The following is a 27,867-nucleotide window of genomic DNA, read 5'->3' as shown; positions in this document are numbered from 1 at the left end:
GTTACCCCTTATGTTTTATTTTGATGACGGCCGATAAAAAACGACAGTGTTACCCCCTACGTTTTTTTTGATGACGGCCGATAAAAAACGACAGTGTTACCCCTTATGTTTTTTTTGATGACGGCCGACAAAAAACGACAGTGTTACCCCTTATGTTTTTTTTTGATGACGGCTGACAAAAAACGACAGCGTTACCCCTTATGTTTTTTTTGATGACGGCCGACAAAAAACGACAGTGTTACCCTTTATGTTTTTAATTGTACTATAATTGCCCAGCTAGGAGGAGCTGGGGATCGAACAACCAACCTTTCAGTTTCAAAACATCTGCTCTACCTCCTGAGCTAAGCCGCCCTATTTTTGACAATAAACGACAGTGTTACATGTTATTATTTATTTGATGACGGCCCATAAAAAATGACAGTGTTACCCCTTATGTTTTTAATTGTACTATAATTGCCCAGCTAGGAGGAGCTGGGGATCGAACAACCAACCTTGCAGTTTCAAGACATCTGCTCTACCTCCTGAGCTAAGCCGCCCTATTTTTGATAACAAACGACAGTGTCACATTTTATTATTTATTTGATGACGGCCCATAAAAAACGTACAGTGTTACCCCTTATGTTTTTTTTGATAAAAAACGACAGTGTTACCCCTTATGTTTTATTTTGATGACGGCCGATAAAAAACGATAGTGTTACCCCTTGTGTTTTATTTGATGACGGCCGATAAAAAACGACTGATACCCCTTGTGTTTTTTGTGATAAAAAACGACAGTGTTACCCCTTATGTTTTTTTTGATGACGGCCAATAAAAAACGACAGTGTTACCCCTTATGTTTTTTTTGATGACGGCCAATAAAAAACGACAGTGTTACCCCTTATGTTTTATTTTGATGACGGCCGATAAAAAACGACAGTGTTACCCCTTGTGTTTTTTGTGATAAAAAACGACAGTGTTACCCCTTATGTTTTTTTTGATGACGGCAAATAAAAAACGACAGTGTTACCCCTTATGTTTTTTTTGATGACCGCCAATAAAAAACGACAGTGTTCCCCCTTATGTTTTTTTTTATGACGGCCGATAAAAAAGACAGTGTTACCCCTTATGTTTTTTTTGATAAAAAACGACAGTGTTACCCCTTACGTTTTATTTGATAAAAAACGACATTGTTACCCCTTAGGTTTTATTTGATAAAAAACGACAGTGTTACCCTTATGTTTTATTTTATGACGGCCGATAAAAAACGTATTCCTTGGTGAAAGGTGAAAGTGATTTTGATTATCCTGTGCATCATGTAACAACATGTCAAAGGATCTTGGGGTTAAGTCCTCTGAATGATATTAATAATATTAAATCAACCAAATCCAAGAATTAATCTCATGGATTCCCTCAAGGGCCTTGTGTGTTCAATTTATATATTGAATTCACATACTCTTTAGTTCCTCTAAATGATAAACCACGTGTTTCTTTTGTTTTAAAGAAAAACAAAGTGACCGTATCCTCTCAAAATTTTAATCAAAAGAAAAATGAATCATTAACAAGTTTATAAAACAGTGATCCAGTTACATAAATAAATTGATATTACTGTATCAAACCTTAAAATTCCATTTCATCAGCAAGTTGAAACAGTGGTACAATCTTTTTACGCAATATAATAAATAAAATGATCATAGTTATTTTATAAACAAGGGAGCTAGTAACAGACCTATAGTGAGGACAGGGGAAAGTCACACTGAATCATTTTCACAGAAAAACAAGAAACAAAGAGAAACAAAGGGCTTTTAAAGCACAGAATACAGAATATAAAAAAGAAACCGAAGTAAAAAAATGTTGTTGATTTGTTATTTTTAAATGAACAAGGTTTGGTAGTTACAAATGGTCATTTGGTTATTTTAAAGCAGCCAAACAAATGAAAAATAAAAATAAATCATGGACCATATACAGTAGGCTATAAAAAGCTGAACAGTCAAGACCTAAACAGTTACTTTCTGCCCTGCACAAAGTCTGTATCACTACAGAGGAGGCAAATATACATTTCTTGGGCCTAAACAAGTTTTCCTTTAATGGCCGACAAAGGACAAGAAACCAGTTTTACTGTACCCATGTTATACTGTAGTTTTAAAGGTAAAAATTGTATTGAAAGAGAAATTCCACTGTCAAGCAACATTAGCTTGTTCAACAGAAAAGGCATACATGTTTAAGGTTCCCCTTTTAGTCTGGCAAGCAAATCAACAACAAAACTGGTAGTTGCACTATAAGGGTAAAAAAAAAGTAAAGAGTAGAGTTGTAAATCGCTGTTGATTCAGGAAGAGCTTGGAAAAAAAACGACAACGGACACATTAGCCACCTTGCTAGCTAGCATAGCAGACACTGAAGTAGTAATAGTGGACTTGTTGTAGTCCAGGGTGAAGCAGAAAGCAGTAGCTGTGCCATTCCAAGTTATTACGGGTAGACTGGTGGACATATTACATCTACGAATAGAGGATGGCCCACCAGTGGAATTTTCCTTTAAAAACAGAGCGCTATGGGCCTTATTCACATAGTGGCCATCTTTGGTCCTCCTTAGAACCAAGATGGCCGCCTGGGGAATGCTGTCGGCTGTAAGTCTCTGATCCAGGGCTTGTTGCTCAGAAGACTCTTTAAACCATGGTTTATGGTCCCCACCTGCGCTCCACTATGTGAACGCATGCTTTCTGTGTATTAATACATAACAAAATAAGACGACTTATCGTCTCGCAATTAGCCCGTTTTTCTGTTCACCGTAAGAGTCGTCACAGTGCATCAGTACAACGACTCAAAACATTGTTCAGGTCGTCCACCTTTGGATGCTTCACAGCTTGTCAATAAAAGGTGTCAATAACCTCCGTTGCCTTCGGTGACAATCAACTGACACGCGCTGTTGCTAGGTTACTGACGGTCAACGGATCCGATGCAAATGCCATTGGACAGTCACCTGGCCTCAGAAAACACCACCCGGCGCACAGTTCAAGTCTTTCTGATATGTTTTTGTAAAAAAGAAAAACAAATACCAAAACTTCAAGTATTTGCATTACATATAATATTTTGTCATAAATTAGTAAATGTATACATTTTTTACATCTTCAGACGCAATAATCTGTGTGTTCTGTACAATAAAATGCTTCTTAACTTTTTTTTTTTGATTTTCCAAAGTAGTCCCTGAGAATGTATTTTGACATTTTTCACAAACAAGTAACTCGACGACAGTATCTTTGTGTTTTTCTGTACTTTGTTAAATGTGAGAAGTATGAATGGCAACACTGAAAAAACGAAAACAAGTATTTGAGTATTACAAAAACCTAAGAATATTGATTCAAAGGAACGATGATTTCTGTGGATCTTCTTCTACAAACTTCTTTATGTGCCAGAAGGTGGACTAAAGCTTACACACAATCCTTACGAGAGGTAATTGTTGCTTAAGATAGGGAGTCCTCTTGGTTTAAAGCCATTTCTGTTTAGTTTGAGGCTCTAGGTAATCCACGAGGAAATGGAAGTGCAAGTTGGAAATTCACTTGGTGTTACGCAAAAGAGTTTGTATTTATCTTCAATGCTATGACAATTCTGTTTGTAAACTGACCATGAACATAAATACCAAGTGTGGCTTATAGTTTGTTTGTTGCCACTGTAGTTATTAAATGCAATTTCGTCTTTACTTCTGTTTTGAATTGTATCAAGTCTTTTGTTTGTGCTTTAAATCTACCCCTTCGAGACATCACTAAGTGGGAGTGTCGGCTCATATGCACGACGGACAGCTCTCCCAACTACCATACTGTCTAATTAACTCCGTCCAGCTGATTGGACAATCCCACATTTGTGACGCCTCAAAGGAAAAGATTTGAGATAGATAGAAATGGCTCATAATGGCTCCACAACATGACACCTGGTGGTATAACAGGGGCCCTTTTTAAGATGGACTGAAAGTACGCAAAATACTGGTATTTCTAAAGCCTCCGGAGAACCTGATTTAATACCATGATTTAGACTGCGACGGTCTAAGCTCACCTGTGGAGCAAGCATCACAAGCTCCTTCTCCACCGCGGTGGAAACCCGGTTCTGGCTGTCTGAACGGCAGATCTCGACGGCAGGAATCCCCATCTACTTCTGAACCAAGTGGGGAAGGAGATGGGGAGGGGGGGACGAGGGGATTCAAGTGAAAACGTACACCAGCCCGTCGGCCCGTCACCCAAACCTCTCCCTCACCAGATTCATGAGCTTCTTCTTGCCCTTGTAGATCTGCTTGAGGTTGTCTATGAACTGGGCGAACTGGATGTGGCCGTCCTGCGCCATCAGGAACGTCTCGCGCGCCTTGCTCAGGAACTCGATGAACTCGCCGTAGTGCCGCGGGCTGATGTGCGTGAGCCGCGAGTGCGTGGTGTTGATGTAGGCGCCGATGGTGGCGTCCAGCAGCTTGCGCAGCGGCGCCTTGTCCAGGGACATCAGCTTGCCCGAGTTGCGGCGGCTGTGCAGCGCCGACACCACCATGCCCGGCGTGGTCATGGTGCACCGCCGCAGGATGTCCGACAGCACCGTGGCGCACTTCACGCTCTTCACCACCAGGGGGATGACGGCCGCCAGCTCGTTCTTGCCCAGCGAGTGGCTGAGCGCGCACGCCCACAGCACGTCGTTGATGGCCGGGTGCGTGTCCTGGTTGTAGCTGAGGTTGAGGTGCGTCATGGCCAGCGTGGCGAGCTTGTAGGCGCGCATGGGGTAGCCGCGGTGCTCCATGTAGCGGGCGATGGTGAACAGCTGCGTGTAGCTCATGCCCGTGGCCGCCGTGGCCGCCGCCGCGTCCAGCACGATCTGGTACGCCGTCTCGAAGGCGATGTGCTCCTTCTCGCAGAGGGTCAGGGCGGAGAGCGCGCAGTTCTGGGGGTCCTTCATGGCGCACTGCAGGGCCAGGGTGCGGGCCGAGTTGGCCAGGTTGTCCTGCTGATGGCAGTCCAGGTGGAGCCGCAGCACGGTGCTGTTGGACACGACGGTGGTGGCCACGATGCTGGTGGCCTCCGTGGGGGTGAAGAGGGTGTACCAGTTCTGCATGATGCTGTCCAGTGCGTAGACCCCTGGTGGACAGAGAGGGGGATGACGTCAGGGTTGAGCGGTACAGTGGCGTTTGGCGGTGTTGGTTTGTGAGAATTTGGTTGTGTTTATTAAACATAGGTTTCCGGAGATACCGCCCGTGTTATCTCTTTATTAAAATCAAATTAAATGACATTATTAGAAATGTGTCGTTTTAACCGGAATAATTTAATGATTGATGAATTAAAAACTACACTTGATTGTCTTTGATACTAAATAACCTATACATACGCACTGTACTTTTTGTGCCCTACTGTGATCTCATTTCTATTTTAAGATTGATCTTTTTAGTTTTGTCGTGTGCTGCCTTTGCAACCGAGACCCCGCCAGAGACGGATAGAGTACCCATCTAATCTAATCTAATGCTAATCTAATCTAATCCATTTGCCCAAAGGGGTCTTCACTGAGGTCTGGACTCACCGACTTCCGTGGCACAGGTGACCAGCCAGCGCACCATCTCCCGCCTCCGCCAGTTCAGGGTGGACAGGGTCATCCTCATCACCTACGCAGGGAGGGGGACACAGGGTCAGCAAGGGGGCTGTGGGGGCTGGAGGGATCCCCCCCCCAGCCTTAAGGTTCACGGTTCCATCCCCCATGTCTTCAAAGTGTGTGTGTGTGTGTGTGTGTGTGTGTGTGTGTGTGTGTGTGTGTGTGTGTGTGTGTGTGTGTGTGTGTGTGTGTGTGTGTGTGTGTGTGTGTGTGTGTGTGTGTGTGTGTGTGTGTGTGTGTGTGTTAGAGAGGAGCAGTTTGAGTAATGGCAGGGTAGGCGGAATATAAGTGCAGGTGTAGGCGGTTGCATCAGTCTTTTTTCAAGTCTTTTCTGTATGATTTATGGTTGGGTTAGATCAAATCTGCTTCTTCAATTCTTGCCCTTATTAATTTAGCATGTTGTCATTTGTTTTCCTTGTTGGATTGGACCATTTATTTACATGACATGCACATTGTATTGTCATTTAAATATCAATAAATATGTTTTATTATAGCCTAGATGTACATCTATAGTTATTTCATGGTCACATGCAACTGCCTCTTTATTTTGCTATGATAATAATTTGGATGGTCTGTGTTTTCTGTTCAAAAACATTTTTCCTAAATAAAGACTATTATGCAATAAAGTCAAACATTGACAATGTTGTTTGGTTAATTAATCCAAATGCATTGATGATAATAGGTTGCACTCATGTGCACGCTCAAAAAGGTTGGCAAGAAGTTTGTAATATTCCACGTTTAAATGACAGCTTGAAGTGATGGTTGTGCTCATCTCCTTCATATTAAACTAAATTATTAACCACAAAGCAATTATAGTTTCACACACACACACACACACACACACACACACACACACACACACACACACACACACACACACACACACACACACACACACACACACACACACACACACACACACACACACACACACACACACACACAAAGCTACGGCCTAAACTTGCTCTACCATCTCAACTAATAACATACCGGTAATAGCCTAATATATAACCTAATATAACCCTAACCCTAATAATAGCCTAACAGGCATAGATTTGACAAATGGCATGACTTTCGTTCAATCTTTTAAAGACAAGCTTAATTTATACTACCTTGAATAACTCCATTAGTTTAATCCTTAAAAAATCTTTAATGGCCAGCAGGGGGCGGACACCATTTTACAATACCGTGTGTGTGTGTGTGCGTGTGCGTGTGCGTGTGTGCGCGTGCGTACCTGCAGCCCCAGCTCCAGGGACACCTTGAGCAGGGTGATGTCGGGCAGGCTGTCCATGAGCGTGGCGATCTTGAAGGCGTCCTGGGCCAGCTTGAAGATGTGCGACGAGGAGTGGATGTTCTTCTGGATGGACTCCAGCACCGTCTGCAGTTTGCACGCGTCCCCTGATGGACCGACAGCAGCATGTTGGTACAGTGGAGTCATGGAGCGTTACATATTCTAAACTCTAAATAAGAATGTGTCAACAGTTTGAGGTTTGATGCCATCGGGCTAAACCGAAGCATAATGATGTATTTGTCATTCAGTCTCTGCGCGTGTGTGTGCGTGTGTCAAACGGGTTTGTGCACGTGTGTGTATAAGTGACTCTGTGTTATCCAGTTTGTGAGCATGCGAGTGGTAATGTGTTTGCGTGCGTGCCCTTGCGTCAAACGCGTTTGTGCATGCATGTGTGTATGGGTGACTGGGTATTATGTGTGCTTGCCCCGGCGTGTGCGTGCGTGTTACCTTTAGCAGCCGTGAGCATTGTGGAGGCCAGTTCACATTGCTGGGACTCGACGTGGCTGAGAGTGAACCAGCGCGGGTATCGGTTGGTTACCACGGATACGATGTGGTGCGAGCGAGACAGGTCACTAGAGGGCTCCAGGACCGGCAGCCTGAACACACACAAACAAAAGAGGAACAGGACGCTCTTATATGGTCATAAAAGAGATTACGTGTGTGTGTGTGTGTGTGTGTGTGTGTGTGTGTGTGTGTGTGTGTGTGTGTGTGTGTGTGTGTGTGTGTGTGTGTGTGTGTGTGTGTGTGTGTGTGTGTGTGTGTGTGTGTGTGTGTGTGTGTGTGTGTGTGTGTGTGTGTGTGTGTGGCTGGTTGAGGCAGTCACCCCTGGCCCGAGGCCGACGGATGAGGCTCTGGGGCTGGGTAAGGCTGCACACCTGTGCATTGAGCCAGCAATAAATACAGGTAAAACCAAGCCATCTCTACACACACACTAAAGGACGTCTCATAGATGACAGCTGGGATCGGTTATGGAGGAGGCCCGTCAAAGGTGGCGTGTGCCACTGACAGTTCAGAGACCAATGCATGCAAGCAGTGGTGGAAACATAAAGCTACACATGTTGGGATCTAACGAGGTTAAATGGAATTCACTGTAAGTGACTTTGGTAAAATGTATTTTAAATTATATAATAATAAAAATATGAAGGAAAATATTTGAATGACAATGATCATTTATTCTTAAATAATAGCATTACGTAAGCATAAATCATTTTATTACTCCTCAGCCATGGTTTCATAAGCTTCCAGAGGGTTTTGGTTTGGATGTCTGAGTCCATTTATTTCATTTATTACTCTAACCTAAAAAAATGTCTGATTCCTCCAATAAAAAGACTGTGAATCAAATCATAGCGATGGAAGTCAGGGAATTTGGATGATATGAATCTCATGTATAAAGAGTGATATCATCCATCATCCCGGCAGGAAGAAAACCAAAACCACATGACCCCATATCAAATTATATTCACACATGTATTAACGGCGCCTTCCAGCACTGATCAATTATGTAATAAGAATTCCAAAATGTCGAAGGAATCTGATGGCCTCCAACACCCAACCCCCACAGTCCGGAACCTCCTATAAAAAGCAATAAATAGGGCTAGTACATCAGAATGCATCATGGGTATTTTTATTAGCTATACTCCCCCATATGTAGAGGACTCGAAAGAGTTTAAGTACATGCTAAATCAACGTTAATGAGCCACAACCTAGGCTAACAAAGAATTTGTTTTGCCACGTCTCTCATAAGAAAAGCTGTTTCAAACAACAATGTCAAAATCCTTTCATGATTCATAACTGAACCTGACCCAAAGAAGCATCGCCACCACCACAATAACTTGAATAAAATAAAACGGAGGCGATTATTGTGATGTGACGTCGCTACAAGCCCTACGCCCCGGGGTATTGACCAGCATTATTTTGCGGTTCTTATTCCCAGCCGTGATCGACTCACCTCATGGCTCTAAGTGCAATCTTGTATGCCAGTTCAGCATCGTGAGGTAGCAGAGTGGTGAACAGGTACTTGGCGAAGGTGTGCATGGGGACACTTTCTCTGTGGAGCATCTCCCCTAGGCCACTGTGGGGACCGGCTGGAACACACACACACACACACACACACACACACACACTTAGAACACAATCAAGCCTATACGTTCATAAATATGAGGAACACAATGTCGGATAAAAGGGTCTGCTAAATTATAAGATAGGACACACACACACACACACACACACACACACACACACACACACACACACACACACACACACACACACACACACACACACACACACACACACACACACACACACACACACACACACACACACACTGTGTTTTATGTGTGTGTTTGTACATGGGTATGTACTACACATGTGTGGACACATAAGTGTTGACACGTATGTGTGTCTATGCGTTAACGCGTGTGTAGATCTGTGTGTGGCTGTGCGTCCGTCCGTGCTGAACCGCCTGTGTGTGTGTGCGTGCGTGCGTGCGTGCGTGCGTGCGTGCGTGTACAGGCCCTCCTCCTCCCCGTCCCCGCTCACCCTCCAGCAGCAGCGCGGCCTGCCGGCGGAACACCTTCACCAGCCGGTCGTCCAGCTCCACCTCCTGCAGGCGCCCCAGCAGCTGCTCCTCGTGGCGGCCCACCTTCTCCTGGGCGTACAGGCCGTCGGGCATGGCCCGCTGCTGCCCCAGGCCCAGCAGCGCCACCTCCACCGCCAGGCACACCAGCGACTCGCCGTCGTCAAGGTAACGGTGCGTGGGGAACGTGGGGTGCTTCACTCTCTTGGCTGTGGAGGGGGGGGGGGAATGGTACGGGAGGGAGGGGGAGGGGGGCGGGGGATTGATTGATTAGAAATAAGTCAGCACATTGGCACGTATTGATTTGATATTAGGAGCGGTTTCTCTGTGTGTGTCTGTGTGTGTATCTGTGTGTGTGTGTGTGTCAATACATGTAAACACAGGTGTGTCCGTGCATGAGTCTTTCAGCGTGTATACACGTGTTTCAGTGTGTGCGCTTGTGTGTGTGCACGCTTGCATTTTTCAGTGTGTCAGTCTGCATGTCCGTGGCGTGTGCGTGCTTGTGTCGACGTGCTCATCCTTAGCAGTGGGAGGGTGTGTGAACCCCATGTACCTGAGAAGTCCAGCCGTCCCCCCGCTGAGTCCTCGCTGCCCCCTTGACTCGTGCCCATCAGAGTGCTGAACAGGGTGCCGATGGGGTCCAGGGGGTGGCCCACCCAGCCCTCGGGGTTGGTGGTGGAGGTAACGCCCTTATGCAGCAGGTCTGTGAGTGGAAACGCACACAGCTTAACATGAGGAGTCGGGTCCTACAGCCTAACATAAGAGGACATGAGGTCAGAAGGAGCCAACAGAATCGTGATCGATCTGCTAGACAACAAAGAGGAGGTGCCCCGCGTCTTATTTATATACATGGCTTGGCTTCATAAACATGCTCAGTATGGCTCCTCCCTGAAACACCCTTATGGATAATAATCGGGCCACAAGTATACCGTGTCTTATAGCTCTAAATAAAATGGAGAAAGATTTGTTGCATTCTGATCCACAGGTTCTAGTGATCTATCATTTTTTTGTCTTTGGTCTAGAAAAAATAATAATAGTAAAAGTCAAAATCTGTCAAAATTAGTAGTATGGAAAATATGCTGTATATATTTTTTATATATACAGCATATTTTGAATATCAATGTAAATGTAAAGTATACAAACAATCTAAGGAAACTATTGAACTTTTTCAGGGTAACATTGAAAGTTTCATATAGATATACTAGAATAAAGGGAAAGTAAACAAACAAACAAAGCAACAAACCTTTCTTGTGATTCCGGAATAACTCCAGCTGCTTCTGTTGTTGCCTCTGCAGGGTGTTGACGATAGCGATGGCCAATCGCAGCGCTTCCTTGGGGTAACCATGTGACCTCAGAGCGTCCACTCGGGCGCAGGCAGTGGGAACATGCTCTGTTGTGACCACGATGAAACATTTATACATATCAATTTATAAATCACTTGATCTCAGCCAGATGTTTGCATATTAGGATCCGGAACTATAATGTGGGTGGGGTATATGACTGCCTGTCAAAAAGGTCTGAGGTTCTTTACTCTGTCAGCACAGCCCATCATGTGTGGCCTCGACATGCCCTAACCCCCTTCATGCTCCTCCATGCCATGATTCTGAATTCATTGCAAATCGCTTTGGATTAAAAAATAAATAACCAGATCCAAGTAAAATTAGAGGAGTCTCTGTATGTCCGTGCTATGATTCCACTTCGCGGTGTATTGCTGAGGACCCAAGGATGTGCCGCTTCATAGTGAGATCTAGACATCTATGGGAGACATTTATCCCTAGTGTGTTGCTACTTCAGAAGTAAACACTGTAGTGCATTGAGAGCAGACTCCTAAAACCTTTTCACCGCCGAACTGCATGCTGGGTACGGCTTGCTCTACGTTGTTTGCAACAGTACATGCAACTACAGAGGACGGAAGAGAACGGAGATGTTACATTGCTGGCTAATTGGTTTCAATAAGCTAAAAAAAAAATCAAGAAACAGCGTGGTTACTTTAGCAAACACTGCTTTTGTTCCCAGGAAATAGCCTGTTTCAAAATAGCTAACTAGCCCAGGCTAGTTAGGTCCGTTGTCGCTAACTAGCCTGGTTCCAATTTTAGCTAGCCTGTAAGTAATGACAGCAGTCAGTTCCTCACGTCTGCTACTAAGGCTGAGCGCTATCCAACTCAAATGTAAGAAGTATCTGTATGTATGTTTATCTGTGTCTGCTTAGATTTTCTCAACAACCGTTCATCCGGACAGTGTGAGTCGTTTGGATGAGGCAGCATTATTGCAAGCAGCAATAGTGGAGGCCCAACAATCGCCCGTTTCCAAATACGCACGTTATGAAAGAGCACTTTACTAGTGGTACTTAACAGGAGTCTTAGGGATGTTCCGGCCGTGAGCCCAATATATTATTACTTATTAAATACATTGTTTGTCATATTATTTATGCATGTGTCACGTATTGATGCCGCATAAATCATTATTTGAATGTGTAGAATAACATTAATGGTTAATCATTTAAAGTATCCAATAGAATTGTATATAAACATGATTATCTATTATAATATTTATTATAGACATAGTTATTATACATTCAATTATTTACAATATGTAATATTGTAATATTACATATTGTAATATAACCCTGTGGAATAGGTGCATATATATCAGAGTAACACTAATTAGCGTATTTTTTTTACCGTGCCACAGGGGCCGGCCGCGGGGGTCGAACAGGGCGCTGTGGCGGTTGTCGTGGTAACAGCAGGTGGTGACGGGGTCCTGGGCGATGATGTGCTGCAGGTGGGGGTCCTGCCAGTGGAGATCACAGGCCTCGATGGCCCGTGTGAACACCGTCCGGTGGGGCCGCGCCAGGGCGTCTGACAGGGGGGCAGGAGCGCACGTTACACAGCCGTCCACTGTGTGCGTGCGTGCGTGCGTGCGTGCGTGTGTGCGTGCGTGCGTGTGAGAGAGAGTGAGAGTGAGTGGGTGAATGAGTCGGTGAGTGAGTGAGTGAGTGAGTGATTGAGTGCGTGTCAAAGCCTTTTTGTCTATCAAATGCGCGGAATAACCCAAGTCGATCCATGCCAATTCAATGATTGAGAAAAAAGCAACTAAATACTTATATGTGTTTGCACTCAACATTATCAGTATTAGCCTGAAAAGGGTGCATGAGAAGAGCTAAGACAATAATAAACTACCATGGAGCCTAGAGAGGCCTGGGTGAGGGATTACACCAGGGAGTTGTGACATCACGGGGGAGAGGCTGGATCTCAGGGCGGGGGAGAGAGAGGGGGCGCTACTTGAAGGTCACACCGGCTACGAGTGGGAACGGGAGTCCTAGGAGTCTCATGATAAGAGACAGTGGGGGGGGGGGGGGGGGGGGTTCCTTCGCTCCGATTGGCCGGGACATCTCACCTGGGTGGCCGTGCGGGCCTTGAGGTCGTGCGTTGGTCAGGTGGGTCAGCTCGCTGCCATGGTTACCGTCCTCCAAGGGACAGGCGTCCACGCTGTTCCAGCGGCGCAGCTGCTGCAGCCAGGAGCCCTTCTGCTCCCGCTTGCAGTGGGGGTTCAGCACGATGCACATCCACAGCGCGCCTGGGGGACGCACACACGCGTTTACTTACATTGCAAACCTTTATATACACTTGTAGGGCATCGTTGAGGTTTCCCTCATTTAGGACGACGAGCTGGACGAGTGTGTGTCCATGTCCACACACAAACATATACACAGGCGCACACGTACTAGCGCACACACACACACACACACATTAGTTAACTGTAGTACAAAATATATTTTTTGTCGTGTTGACAGTTGAGACAGCAAGTTTTTAGACAGGAGACGTACAGTACTGTACGCACTGTGCCCTTTTCAAATACCTAATGTTAAAATGGCCGATGTTTACGGTTTGTGTGCACCCTCCCATTGCAGGATACACAGTGCTGAGCTAAGCCCATCGTAGCATAACGGTGCTAAACTAAGCTGAGCCCATGGGGGTTAATTTGGGTTGGAGTCGCCTGTTCCTGTTTCTCCGGCAACCCTTGCTCTCTGTTGACAACTAACGGCCCGTGTTGACACGCTGTCACTCAACCGGAACGCCATTTCTACGTCACTGACAGCTCGTGATAATCGAGGCACCCGAACGAAGCTCCTAACATTTGAGTAATGATGTTGACGTTTGGTGTTAGACAGTAAAGCTGATTGTATGGTTACTGGGAAAAACAGCTCCACTCATGGGAGAGAGAGTGGCCTTTAGTGCGAAGGTGCTTAAGTGTTCAAGTGAGCACTAAACTCAACACATATCAAAGAAACACACAACTCAACAGGAAAAGAAGATACCCTTGAAAGCTCTTTAGAACGGATCCTTTATCTGTCCTAGTTCTGGAAAACACATGCTGGAGCTCCAGCCCATCAGCATGGCTACCGTTCCCATCCTTAGGCTGTCCTTCATTTAATTCTGAAGTCCCTATAGGGTGAATGTCTGTTGACCTGGCTGTGATGGACCAGAGCTCCATTATGTTATTATTAAAATCTTGATCCTGCTGTGTGACATCCTGGATATCATTTTGCATGAATGAGGTCAAACATAAACCTGCTGTACCTGTCCACTCAGAAGAGCTGCTTGGTTAAGTGTTGGCGTGGCTTTGGATCTTTAGGACACGTGAGGCGCACACGCCTGTTATTGTAACACAAATGTGCACCACGATGTGTTGGTATTAAGGGTGTATTGCAGAAGCACACACACACACACACACACTTTGTGCCGCATCTCTGTATGTAAGCCAGCAAGTAAAGCGGTTGTTTTGAATTTGATATAGTTCAAACCCATGTATCAGTGTACGTTTAACGTTGTCCCCGCCATGCATATGTGTGTATTGTCCCTAATGTATCGGCGTACATTTAACCTAACCTAACCTTCATGCCATTCATTGTATGTATTATACCTCTTTCGCCCCATGTATTTGTATACTTCACATAGCTTATCCTGTGTATTCAACATCTATTTGTATATATGACCTACTTCACCCTAAGTATTTGTATATTTTACATAGTTCACCTCATGTATGTGTCGCCAAGTCACGCCATGTTATGGTATGTTTTACAGAGTACCTCCTGTGCATTAACCTAGTTCAGCCCATGTTATGGTATGTTCTACAGAGTACATCCTATGTTTTAACCTAGTTCAGCCCATGTTATGGTATGTTCTACAGAGTACATCCTATGTTTTAACCTAGTTCAGCCCATATTCTGGTATGTTCTACAGTCTTCCTCACGTGCATTAACCTAGTTGCCCCGTGTTATAGTCTGTTTTACATAGCAACCCCCGTGTATTAACCTAGTTCAGCCCATGTTATGGGATGTTTAACAGCATTGCTCCTGTGTGTTTACCTAGTTCGGCCCATGTTCTGGTAGGTTCTACAGAGTACTTCCTGTGTGTTTACCTAGTTCGTCCCAGAGCTGCCTGTATTTGTCCGTCATGGTGGTCCCCTGCTGTTTCCATAGCGCCAGCCGTGGGTCGCCCAGGAACTGACCGGTGATCAGAGTCAACATCCGCGCTCCGTTGGAGTCCCTCATCTTCAGCATCTCCCTCACCTGGGGCATAGGTACAGGGGCACAGGTAAAGACACAGCTATGTTGGAAGACACAGGGACATTAACAAGAAACAGGTACGCTTATGAGCTACGTTGCCACGATATGATAACTGACGTACAGATGTAATAGTGAATTTTGATACGGCTGTGGGTGTATGACATTTGTGTGAATGGATGAATATTGAATGAATGGTTGCATGGACAAATGTATGAGTGAATGGATGACTGTGCAGTTGAACGAATGGGTAATTCTGAGGCAATAATTGTCAAAGCATTCCCATGGCTACAGTGATCAGTATGGTTATTTCATACCTCTCCTGCATACTGTTAGCATCAACTACGGGACGGTGTGGTTGCTGTGTGACCGGGCCAGGCTACCAGCATGTCTGGAGAATGCTTACCTTGCTGAAGAGCAGGTTGAGCTGCTTCCCAGAGCCGTGGTACCCTCCCTGGGACAGGAAGAGCTTCACCTGCTCCTGGACCTGCTCCTCGTCCAGGTGCCAGCAGTTCTCATCGTCCACACTGGCCCCTGCTGTGGGGTCCGGGGCTCCTACACACACACACACACACACACACACACACACACACACACACACACACACACACACACACACACACACACACACACACACACACACACACACACACACACACACACACACACACACACACACACACACACACACACACACACACAGTGAGCCACCATGCTAATATCTTTGGGCTGGGTGACATTGTGCCTTATGATCGTCTTCGGTATTTGCATTCCAATAGAAATTACACTCCCATGTCTCTTGTACACACACGCTCACCCCGTCTGGATGGGGGACTGCAGGAATAAAAAGGGATTCTGCCCCACCTTTAACTCTAACTCCAGGTTCCGTCAAGCACGACCGCAAGCACATGCATTCTGCATTCCGCCACAAGCCACTCATTTGTCACTTTAAAACACCGGCACAATGGCAGGCGGGAATGTGCAATCATGCAAATGCAGCCGCAGTCGTTAATTGATGACTAGACGCATGTTGGAACTAGAAGGCAATCCCGTAGAGAGCAGGTTGTGTCACTCAAACCTGTCCGGAAGCCACACGTCACCACGACTAGAAAGAATAAACACGCAACGCACCTCAAAAGGCAGGGAAATCCGAATCTAAATAAATCACGTGGCCCCACCCTGCTTTCCTGACTCATCGACACACACGCACGTTTCGCTGACGTCTGCTGAGATTTTGGGCAGGTCACAAATTCTCGGCGGCCCAATGCTTGCACAATCACATGTCGTGAAACATCGAAACAAGCACAATCACATCTTTTACATCGCCATCCCAGGCCCTCCTTTAAAGCCCCCCCCCCCCCCCCCCACCAGCTGCTCCTAGTCCCCCCCACCCACTTCATTCTTGTCCCCGTACAGGGACCACAACGGAAATAAGCCTTCGGTTTTTATTTATCTAACTATTTATGCATTTCAATGCATGACCTTGAGTGCTGTTCACATTATACATCAAAAACGTCAAATAATAAAATCAATCAATCACTCACCGTGCACCTGGTTGATCTCCGAGTCCAGCGACAGGATCTCGTCGGCCAGCTTCTGGGCGGTGGGCAGCACCTCGGTGTGGTGCACCGTGATCAGGTACTGCACGAACTTCTGCAGCTGGTCCCGGTTCATCTGGAACAGCGTCTCCGAGATGGGCAGCCGCAGCTTCACCTGCTCGGGCTTGCGCACGCGGTACAGCGCCAGCGCCACCACGTGGGCGCAGTAGAAGATGTCTTTGTTGCCACACGTGCACGTCACCGCCGTGATCTTGCAGCGGTCGAAGCTCACGCTCACGCCGCAGGGCTGCGGGGGCTCCGCCACTGACGTCGTCCCCGTCGCCGGGGCCGCCGCCGGGTCGGACGCCGATGCAGGGGCGGCGGGCTCTCGCACCGTTCCGCTGAGATGGAAGCCTGGGGGGGGGGGGGGGGGGGGGAGGAGGGGTGTCAGACAGGCTCTATAGGGGTCAGATATACCGGGCTACTGTGAATTATACTGTGAAACATACTGTACGGTACTACTGCGAAACATACTCTACTGACAAACATACTTTGTAAGATATTCTGCAATACTGCTAAATATACTCTACTGTCAAATATCCTCCTCTACTGTTAACATTCTGTTTTACTATCAAACAACCACACAACTGTATTACTACCAATTACTAACACCACTGTCAAACAGTCTCTGTGACTTTCAAAGAGGTGGGGTTTCATTTTTTGCATGTGTATAATATATAGTCCTCCTATTTGCCTGTTCAGCAGAGTGATGAAACAGTATACATAGTATGCATTAGATTACCCTAGCCCGCTAGCTTCCGGTTGCTGTTCCACAAACAGCATCAGCGTATTACTCCCTCACAGAGTCCCTCCCCACACACACGCCTGAACCACAGCTGACCCGATGACGAGACAGAGAGAGCGCAGAGAGAGGCGGAGCGAGGGTGGGCGAGAGAGCAAGAGAGCGGGACGGATAGAAAGAAAGACAGAAAGACAGAAAGAAAGACAGAAAGACAGAAAGAAAGAAAGAAAGAAAGAAAGAAAGAAAGAAAGAAAGAAAGAAAGAAAGAAAGAGGCATGGACATGGAGTGACAAAGAAACCAGAAACTGAGAAAAAAAGGAGACCGAAAAGAGTGCAAATGTGAGACAGAGGCAGAGAAAGAGACAGAGAAAATCAGAACGAGAGTGGGGAATAGAGACCCCGGATGGAGAGAATAGGGAGGAGAATAGGCCGGGTCTTCCAAAACAAAGGAGGGGCGTGTTGGGAGAAGCAGGCTTGGAATGCCCTCAGCTGAGCGCTGTGTGTGTGTGTGTGTGTGTGTGTGTGTGTGTGTGTGTGTGTGTGTGTGTGTGTGTGTGTGTGTGTGTGTGTGTGTGTGTGTGTGTGTGTGTGTGTGTGTGTGTGTGTGTGTGTGTGTGTGTGTCTCTATGCTTGGCAGCGAGCCAAACCCCTGAGCTCAGCATTCTGTAACGCACTTCCTCGTCTCGCTCTCTCCATCTCACAGCTTGCATAATACTGAGTGTCACCCACGGCAACGAAAGTTAACTCCTTCGACGACTCAACCGCAGCGCATCTAGCCTTACTGTGACCTATGAGCCCCCAACGCTATGACAATTTTTTTTCACTATAACCCATTCGCCATAATGCAAGAACTTATTAGCCATAACCAAAAGACAGTTATACAGCCACAATATTAGCCACAATGCTATAACGAATAAGCCTTGGGGTCATAAAGGGGTTATACGCTATAATGCAATAAACAATTAGCCTGAGGATGATTAAGGATATAAACATTTTAGCCTTAATGCTGTATCAAACAGACAATTATAAACTATAATAAGCCTTATGGGTTATAAACTATTTTTGATAATGCTATAAATAATTTGCCTTAAGTTGATGATGGCTATACAATTATTACCCTTAATGCTGTAACTAACAGACAACTATAAACTATAATAATCCTTAGGGGATATAAACCATAAGCCTTAATGCTAAAATCAATTGTTTTAAGAATAGTATAAGAATTTACCTTACCCTAACTTGATTCTATGACGCATAACTCTAAAGCCCGCTCTATAACTCTATAACCATCCAACCACCTAGAATCCATCTCAGACCCACACTGTGGGCCCGCTGTGCCCATGTACTCAGATTCATAGCCCTGTTGGATAGCCCTTCAAAGACCTGACAGCTCATGCCAACAAGCGTTCTTGTCCCAGTTTGTACATTGCATAATCACAGCCTTTTATCATACGCTTTTATCCATTTTCTTGACTGATCATATTTGAGCTACGTTTTCTGGCCTTTGTTTAGTCAAAAAAACAAACATTGTATGAGAACATAAAAGGGTGCAATGTGTTCTGTGGTTTGGTGTGTATTTGTGCATTTGTACAAATACACACTTAACCCACACAACGCCTACACAAACACCTGTTGTGCAGAGTTAGCGGGCTAATGGGGCAAGTTGCTGCTGGTCTGGAAACACCTCTGACCCATGGCCTCTGAACTACTAACAGGTGTTCACCAGACTACACAAACAGCCTGGAAACGACATGGAAATATGTGTGTGTGTGTGTGTGTGTGTGTGTGTGTGCAACTTTCCCATGTGGTACCACTGAAATACACAGTCTACTTCTGCGATGTTGTAACAGCAGGGGTATTCCTTGAATTTATGGCAAAATCAATTAAATTGAACATTTGTGAATAAACAACGCAATAAAAAGAACAACGTGTTCCACAGCACATGTCACCGCTGACTAACAAAACATGTCGTTTGCTTTCTATTGATAATACCAAAGGTATGATCCGGGTAAAGCCATGACTAGCCAGACAGGTTCCTTTATTACGCTTTAAAATAAACACGTGTGCGTACGGAAGTACCATACTCATTGCCGTCGTATCGCTCTTTTCAAGGATAAGTCACAAACGGATTGCCGTTGAACAAAGAACAACCTCTATCCTGTGTGCGTGCGTGTGCGAGCGAACTGAACGTGTTCAACTCGTCCGCGGTACCGGGCCTACATTTCAGAACAAGATTGGACATGATGGAGGATAAACTGGCTGTTCCGGACCCAGTATCTGTCTGTCCGGTGGAGCAGAACATGACACATGAACCGGGTTAAAACTCGATGTCGACAGGGAGAGAGCGAGAGCATCTTAAAAATGTCCACCACACGTGGGAGTGGTGACTCAAAACACCCGGTGGTGAACACGTTGTGTGTGTGTACTTGAGTGCGAGTGTGGGTTCGTCTCTTCGCGCGTGCTCTCGCTGATTAGTCAAGAAATCCCAGTCGTCTGAGTAATACCAACCGTCTGTCGTGATGTCACAACGGCACCCCCCGCTATAAAAAAACAAAAGAGAAGCAAGGGGAGGGGCCACAGGATGTAGGTCACGCCGTATCGTGGCTCCACATCCAACCAGAACAACATAACCTCTTTATCTCCACTCTATCTGGGTGAACCAGAGAGCGTTGGCTTGCTCAACAAAACTACTGAGGAAGCGGTCCCCGTGTTTAGCAATTGGCCCGGCAGGAACGGCCGTGGAAAAGGGCTGTTTTGCTAGGTTTCACATCCCTTCTCTCTATCGCTCTCTTCCACCTCTCTCTACCCCTCCTCCGTCCTGTCTCTCTCCCATCTTCTGAACCTTTTTCTGCAATGCTAATCTTTCTCACCTCCTTTTTTCTTTCAACAAACCACTCTTTGTTGCGATGGGGAAGGGATTGTCATCATGTTCGCCATCTTGCTTATCAAATCTGAAGCATCCTCAGATGTCCAATGACAAAGCGATAATCAATTGAAGACACACACACACACACACACACACACTTTATGAGAATGGAATGTACTAGTTCAATGAGGGAGGTCATGAACACGTTCATATTCCATCTCAAACATAGTACATACGCGGACAAAAGTGCCTGTGTTCCCCAAGCTAAATCAATACATCATTTGCCTCCTAAATTCTGGTCACCTAGTTAGTGGAATGGACCAAAATGTGGACAAACGTGACAGAATGTTTTTGGGGAGTTTGACTCATGGACCACGGCATCTCTGAACAACATCCCTAACCCCTAGCGGTTTGTGGATTAACTTCCTTTGTATTCACTTTAGAATGAATGATTCTCGAATTTCTCAAGCGTTTGTGTGTGGGACAACGCCGCATCCTGCGACCATGTTTACAACTGCACACAAACTGTGGAAACATGCATTCAAACAATGGCATTTCTGTGAGCCATGCTGAACTGAACGTGAAGATAGAGGAAGGGAGAGATCATTAGGAGGGGGAGGAGAAGAATGAGAGAATGGGGAAGAAAACGTTTAAAAACAGAAGAGATCCTAGAGGAGGGAGAGGTTAAACAGGAAGCAGGAAGTGGCTGATTACAGAATTGCTGACTGCATGGGAAGGGAGGGGGGGACGAGAAGAGGAGTTGTCCGCAAGTCCATTGCCAGTGAAAAGATCACACACACGCACACGCACGTTTAAAGACAACGCTACCTACTTTGAGAAAAATACTTTACGTCACCAGAGTTGGTATTCTGGTTCAAATGAGATCCGGAAACCTGGTTCACATGGTGACACGCAGAGAGATGTAAACCACCGACTCGGTATCCCACCATTTAGTCATTAAGCGCATGCGCATTCAAGTGAATGTTCAGTGAATTCCTCTACATCTCCTTCCAGAGCCGGTGGGGGGCTAGGCTTCCTGCTCAAGGATTTCACTTCACACAGCCCAGCAAAGATTTGCACCGCCGTTTGTTCTTTATACAACTAACTTTAAAACAAGTTGTGAGTGGCAGGTCAAAGGTTACCGGGTGAGAGGAGATGATGGAGGAGGAGGAGAAGGAGGACAAAAGGAGAGAGGGAGTGGATAGAAGGGAGACCTGGTAGGAGGGGATCACCGTGGAGGATAACAGTAGCATGGGGGGGGGGGGGGTCATCATTAAGACCCCCCTCCTGTCCCGGCTGAGTTATGGGTAACTGCCTGTTGATGGATGACACCTTTAAAACCCCATTAATAACACAAGCATTGCTCCTGAGCCACTTTGGATTAACGCACAGCTGGTGCCGGAGTGGTGGTTTGGGCAGTGGTGGAGTCCGCTGCCCCACGTTAAAGTATCTCCAGCACTCCATTAGGTTCCTCTGCTCTACTGCTCTATTGCATATTGGACTTTAGTCAATTGACAGATGCTTTGATTCAAAGCGACTCAGATGACTGAATTCAGAAGAATGATGAATTCCGATGAATGATATTAATAAGGAGGCAGGGTGGCATCTTGCCTAAGAAGGCCTGCCTGCATATAGGTGGCAGAGATCGTGGTATCGAACCCAGTACCGCTCGGTTCGGAGACCCGAACAAGGCTTGATCCCCACAGGCTCCACCGCTGAACTCTATCCAATGTTAATTAATAATAACAAAAAAGGTGTTCAGCATTATCTGTGATTTCACGACATTCTCTTCCACTTTTGGTTATCTGTCCCTATCAGCGTGGCCTCCTTGACCCCGCTAGAGGCAGGAAAGAGCCAAACACACACTTGTGTGCTGAGGCCCTGAGTGATCTGAAGAGATCCTTTCAAAGGCGGTGTGAAGGGCGGCCACAGCTCATCAGGGGCCAATCCTCTGAGGCCATGTGTTCCCATGATGCCAGGCGTTTGGCATGCTTTGACTTGCTTTGTTGACTCCTTGAAAGCCCCACGAAGAATAGCCCTGAACCAGAAGACCCTGCAGGGTGTGAGGGCTACACTATGCAACAGTGCTCCCCTCGGTAGGTAGGGATCACAAGCTGGATCCACCACGCGCGCGTGGGCGTGTGTGAGTGTTCAAGGAGATAGATAAATCAAATATGAACAACCATATGTTGTTGTTTGACTGTTGAATTATTACTGAGAACTAGCCTTGGCCAGAGCCCTCTGTACCGTGTGTGTGTGTGTGTGTGTGTGTGTGTGTGTGTGTGTGTGTGTGTGTGTGTGTGTGTGTGTGTGTGTGTGTGTGTGTGTGTGTGTGTGTGTGTGTGTGTGTGTGTGTGTGTGTGTGTGTGTGTGTGTGTGTGTGACGTCCATGCACAGTTTGCACATGGATGGGAAACAGTGATTTGGATAAGCTGTTTGGGTTGATGTGGAAAAACATTTCAGACATTCAGCTACGTTGAATGGAATGCCAATGGAGAACGTTCTGGAAAATACCTGGGCAGAACTCCAAGCCCAAACCAGTAACAACAGGAACATCTGAGAAGTGTTAGTTCCATTAGATAGGGAGCTTTAAACTTTAAACTCTATGCAATCATTGTCCATTTGTCACCAACAAGCTAACGTTTTTGGCTTCAACTGTATCCGCTTACAGTCAAAGCAAGCCCCTTGTTTCAGCGGAAATGCGAACACTATGACATATAATAATGAATCGGTTTGAGTTCAGAGTTCTACGAAGGAGGGGAAGGGGACGTGACATCCCCATGGTTACGCACACCGCCAACTTTGTCCAAGCTAGTACACATTGCTGAGTATGAGCGCTAAAATGAGCGACGTAATATATGACAAACGCCACACAGCGGTGGTATACTATTAGTTTCCGAAAATATATAATAGAACCCTCTCTCGGACACAGACCTCAATGGCCGCCCAGACGGAGCTCAGAGAAGACTGTCACAAATTGTTTTTGGGAGACCGGCAAAAGCATTTATTTTTTTGGGGGGATATTACGGCTTTTTACAAAAAACAAAAAATCGTTTTATTGACCATATAAATGCAGTCACTTTACAATAAGCAGTACTTCAGTTTGCATATGTATTGCCAAAACATGACCATGGGTCCCTGACTGAGGAGACAGTAAGTAGATATTTGGGGGTTTGGAAAGGTAGGCATGATAGGCACAGGGCCGGGCTGTGTTGAACCGTTTTCTGGTCACATGGGGGTATCAAAAATGCTTGAAAGAGGTTGAAGAGGCCGGTCGAGATTCCTCTTTATGGTGACAGGGAGCCATGCTGAGCCAAGCTGGTGGGACACAAGTCAAAAACGCCGAGCCATTGAGACATACCTGGCCTGGGCACGTCCTGCATGTACAAATAGCAGGGAGGTTTTCAGGAAACCCATCGTCTACTGCCCGACCGGGCTTGCAGCTAATTTGAATTTTTGTTTTGGATTAACTAATCAGATATAATTTAAATAGTGGACCATCACACATGGTCCGAGCCCCAGATCTATGACTCATAAAGTCAATGGGAGTGTCAATCACAGTATCAGGGTAATAAACAAACATACGTAGATATACATCAGATTCTCCTTTCAAGCTATTCTAAAATACACATTTTGTATTTTTGATTGACATGTATTCACGTCATTCCAGTAGACGAGTTAAGGTGAAGTACTATGTTTCTATATGAACCAATAATGCAGAATAAGAAAGAAAAAGAGAGGAGAAAGCAGACATAAAGATGGAACGGAGGACCTTTCCATCACCAATAAACACTGCACTCACAGGCGGAGATAGGCCATTAAGCATGTACGTCACAATCACTTATTAAACCTTCAATACCCGACATGCAGGAGTCCCAGAGACCTGAGATAAGGACGTGCTTATGTCGTTGCCCTTGAGAGGAGAGTCGGAAGTCTCTCTCGTTGTCGGTAGCCACTCGGTTATTTGGTTTCAGAGGGAGATTACATTCCAGGGCATGTCAAATCATTGATTTTGTAAGAAATGAATGATAACAAAAAAACTGTTATGTCATACTCTCTGAAGGAGGAAGATTGCGTTTAGAAAAAAAATACACACTTTCTGCCTCTCGCCCACCCACCATATTAGCGTTGTCCCTGGAAAGAATCACCACGGTTATATTATTCAGATTCGATTTCCCTGCCATATTCATAATTTCAATAAAGACTAGCTAGTGCCAAAAATATCCGCATTGTTAATAACATCACTTGGAATCCCATAAGCTCACACAAAGCTTGTCATCATATATTCCTGATAGATGGCATGTGAGTGGTCCAACTGGACAATAATCCTCTTTGTTGCTGAAAGTGACATTTAAATATGTTAGACCCAAACTGTGACCTTGGTGCTAAAAGTGCTCTTTCACCAATGCCAAAACTTAATTTCCAAACGACTTTGAACCCTGTACAGACGTTATAAACAGCAAAAGCCCCAATTGGAGAAACACAATCAGATAAACAAAGGCTAGGGAAATGTGCTGTTGACTGTTGCTTCCGAGTGCAAATTTATTGAGCTCCCTGCCTTTAAATTTGCATAGAATGATAATGTCAACTGGATAAATGATTACCATTAATGGATCAGTGGGATTTACAACCCTTCCATCCTCTCTACAGTGTTAAACTATTACCAGTGTCAGGATTTTCACTTCAGCAAGAATAAATAACAGATGAAAGTCCCATTATTAAAACCGTTGGGATCCAGTCTGATTTTTTTTTTTTTTAAACAAACATAAGCGTTGAAAGGATTATTCCTAACAACCTACCAAATTTCGTTTGACTTTAAAATGTCTGGGATCCATGTGAACGATTGAAGAGTAAGAATGCTTTTCTTTGTCAACACATGGAAAACCGAACCATTGTATTGCTACCGAGCCAGGCAGAGAATGTTTCAAGATTGTAATTCAAATACAAATATAAACCGCAGTAAGTAAATTACTGCCGACAGACACTCTGGGTCCAGATCACCGACAGACCACATGGGACCAGAGAAGTGCACGGATGTGATGGATGGAGCGTTGACTCCTCCCTCGACACATTAGCTGAGCTTGGGTTTCCGTCATAAGGACTTGGTGCAACCCCACTGGAAATAGTGAGGGTCGTATGGTGGCCAATCAAGGCCAACTGGTCTAGCCTGGAAGCAAGGTCCCCCCCAACACTTTCAACTCTTATTTCCGCTTTTGCGCAAAGGACAGTAGGCCTATATAAAAAATAAATGTGGTGCGTCTTAAAAACAAATAAATAGAAATCGATATCTACATCAATGCCATTTTTTCTTGCCATGCGTTTGGAAGGCTGACATTCGTGTCCAGTAATCCAAGATTTGTTTCATGTCCAATTACATTATGCTAGAATAGCATAATGATCTGGGAACTTTGCTTCATGTAATTAAACACACACACAATGTCTCTTTCCAGTGGTTAAAAACCTAAAAATCCTACTTGTTCTACCTCAGCAGTTTTATATTCAAACCTAGTTCAGTACTCCCTCTGTAGATCGATATTTACATTAATAACAGCGGGGTTAATATGGAGCAGCATATCGGATATACATCCACCACCAATGTCTGGATGATCACCAACACACGCGGGGTGGTGGTTATGTTCCAACGACCTAAACCAGATCTTTTTTCCATTGTTCTATTTTTGTGTGTGTAGCCTAACCTCGTTTCCGTCAAGTAATGACTAACTTGATCGAAAAATAAACCAAACTTTTCGCGTGAGCAGCATTGTTAGCAAATCGATAATAACCCCACATGCATAATAATAAACATGATATAACAAGAGCACGTCATAATACAGCCATGTGATATAGCCTGTACGTAATCATTTGTTGTGTATCGGGGTCATTAGAGTTCTCATGTTGTGTCTGCCTGTCTTGTTTAGGGCCCCAGTACTTTATTTCCAGCAAAAAATAATACAATAGAAAAATGTCCTTCTTGGCGTTGCCTATTTGTTGCATAAAATAATATATAAATGGACATAACCACGGGAACGCATCCATACTATCTCAAAATAAATGCCCTGACACGTGAGCTGAGCAGTGGGTCTATTATGTTTCTATAACGGCAGAGCGCAGCGTTCCGATTACGCATTGGGTTTCGACGCCTGCATCAACAGCGCACAGCCGGGGTGTATGCCCACGGTTTAAAGCCCCGGCCAGCTCCCTAGGTCTGTTGTCTACCTTACATTTCTTCGGAGCTATTCATTTTCGAGGGCCTCGATGAAGCCCAAAGCGATGTTTGTGCGATTCGTCTTGTCTTACTAGGACCGATGTGGTTGGTTTTACTCGTGTGACTGGTTGGTGGTGGCATCACTCACCGACTTGCAGCACATTGTCCACGCAGCCACTCTCCAGCAATGCGACGCCTCGTCGGAAGGGGAGTCGCGTTTCATCGTTGTTCTCCCCGCTAGATCCGACCTCGTCTCCCCCGGTTTTAAACGACGAGTACATACAAATCTCCCGTTCGCTCCGTGGGAAAGACCAGAACACGATCCGCCTCTGAACCGGTTCTGGGATCCGTTCGAAGCGTTCCTCGACCCGCTGAAAGGGCCACTTTTCGGCCACTTTTCTCGCCGCGATGTCCAAGAGAGATTCTGGGCTGTGGGTTTTGCTCGACCCGCAAGTCACCGAGCCGCCGCATGGCATTCCTCCTCCGGCCCGATGGCCTTGTCTACATGTCGCGCTGTGGCCCGGTCGACAGCAGAGCCTTTTGGCTGGGGGCGACTGTGTGCGCTCCGCCATGATAGCTTTATCCACGGAGGAAGTCAACGTACCATATGAGCCGCTGTCCCTGTAGCCTATAGACAAACCCCCACTTTTTTCGGAATACAGGGCGGTTCTTCGTAAAGGCTCGTCAAGCCCCTTTGTTGACAAATCAAGAAGGGGCGTGACTTACGCTCGTCCGGGGCGCTGGAGGAAAAAAGGGGAACGTGACACAGAATTACAGATTTTCCGTTTGTTCTTTGTGCGTCGAGAAAAATAGAAAAGGGGTTGAATTAGACGTTCGGTTTTAATACGCTCGCACCCCTGTAAAACGACGTTATGACGGTGTTTAATGCGGGACAGTGGAAAGTGTCGGTTGGTTGTCGGGGCGGTGATTCTGTCAACAGGGCCCTCGTGGTTTTGTGGGGGAGGGCGCAGCGGTTGTGTGAGACGCCCTTTGTGACGTTTTAAAGTCCATTGGAATGTGGATTTGTTCAAAGGAAATATATTGGATAATGTCCCAGTGCAACCATTTAGCTGGTCGCCTTGCTATTAAATAGGGCGCGTTCTGTTGGTCTCTATTAGCCTACATCTATAAATAAATATCAGGGTTTCTTCGTCGTGTATCATTGTGCGAGTAGGAAGGTAAAGATAATCATGATGACTGTCAGACTGCTTGCAACGAAAAGCCAAAGCCCCCATATTCGACCAAAATCAAATTAACAAAATGTTTCCTGATGCCTTTTCGAAATTTCGTATGCATACAATAAAAATCCATGAAACCATTGCAAATAAGGGGTTGATGTTTGAACATTTCCCATGTTCCGCGGAACAGCCCCCCCTGCTGGTGGAACCGAACGGAGCATAATGGGCTCGGCGTGCTCGTGCTGTGTGATTGACTGGAG

At 45.6% G+C, this 27,867-nt stretch overlaps 1 protein-coding gene across 1 annotated transcript; it reads right to left on the bottom strand.

Moving 5' to 3' along the window:
* On the bottom strand, positions 1-27,315 carry LOC130372317 (zinc finger SWIM domain-containing protein 6-like). The gene is made up of 14 exons (XM_056578275.1): positions 26,578-27,315; positions 16,563-16,970; positions 15,425-15,573; positions 14,874-15,024; positions 12,849-13,028; positions 12,134-12,310; positions 10,696-10,842; positions 10,006-10,155; positions 9,416-9,661; positions 8,823-8,958; positions 7,322-7,470; positions 6,818-6,981; positions 5,515-5,596; positions 1-5,078 (listed from the first exon to the last, which is right to left on the bottom strand). The coding sequence occupies exons 1-14, from the start codon at positions 26,999-27,001 to the stop codon at positions 4,198-4,200; spliced, it is 3,444 nt and encodes a 1,147-aa protein (XP_056434250.1). The 5' UTR covers positions 27,002-27,315; the 3' UTR covers positions 1-4,197.
* Positions 27,316-27,867: the final 552 nt, after the last annotated feature.

Source organism: Gadus chalcogrammus, chromosome 19, assembly GCF_026213295.1.
Source record: "Gadus chalcogrammus isolate NIFS_2021 chromosome 19, NIFS_Gcha_1.0, whole genome shotgun sequence".
NCBI classification, from domain to species: Eukaryota; Metazoa; Chordata; class Actinopteri; order Gadiformes; family Gadidae; genus Gadus; species Gadus chalcogrammus.
The sequence above is the reverse complement of the archived record's forward strand: the minus strand, read 5'-3'. Positions and strand labels throughout refer to the sequence as shown.

Bases quoted from the DNA above. Each gene is read 5' to 3' on its own strand.
- LOC130372317 (XM_056578275.1), bottom strand. From the start codon at position 27,001: ATGGCGGAGCGCACACAGTCGCCCCCAGCCAAAAGGCTCTGCTGTCGA. The intron at 15,025-15,424 runs GTAAGCATTCTC...CCTATGCCCCAG, and splicing joins TCAACCTGCTCTTCAGCAAG to GTGAGGGAGATGCTGAAGAT. The intron at 13,029-14,873 runs GTAAACACACAG...TGCGTCCCCCAG, and splicing joins GCAGCTCTGGGACGAACTAG to GCGCGCTGTGGATGTGCATC.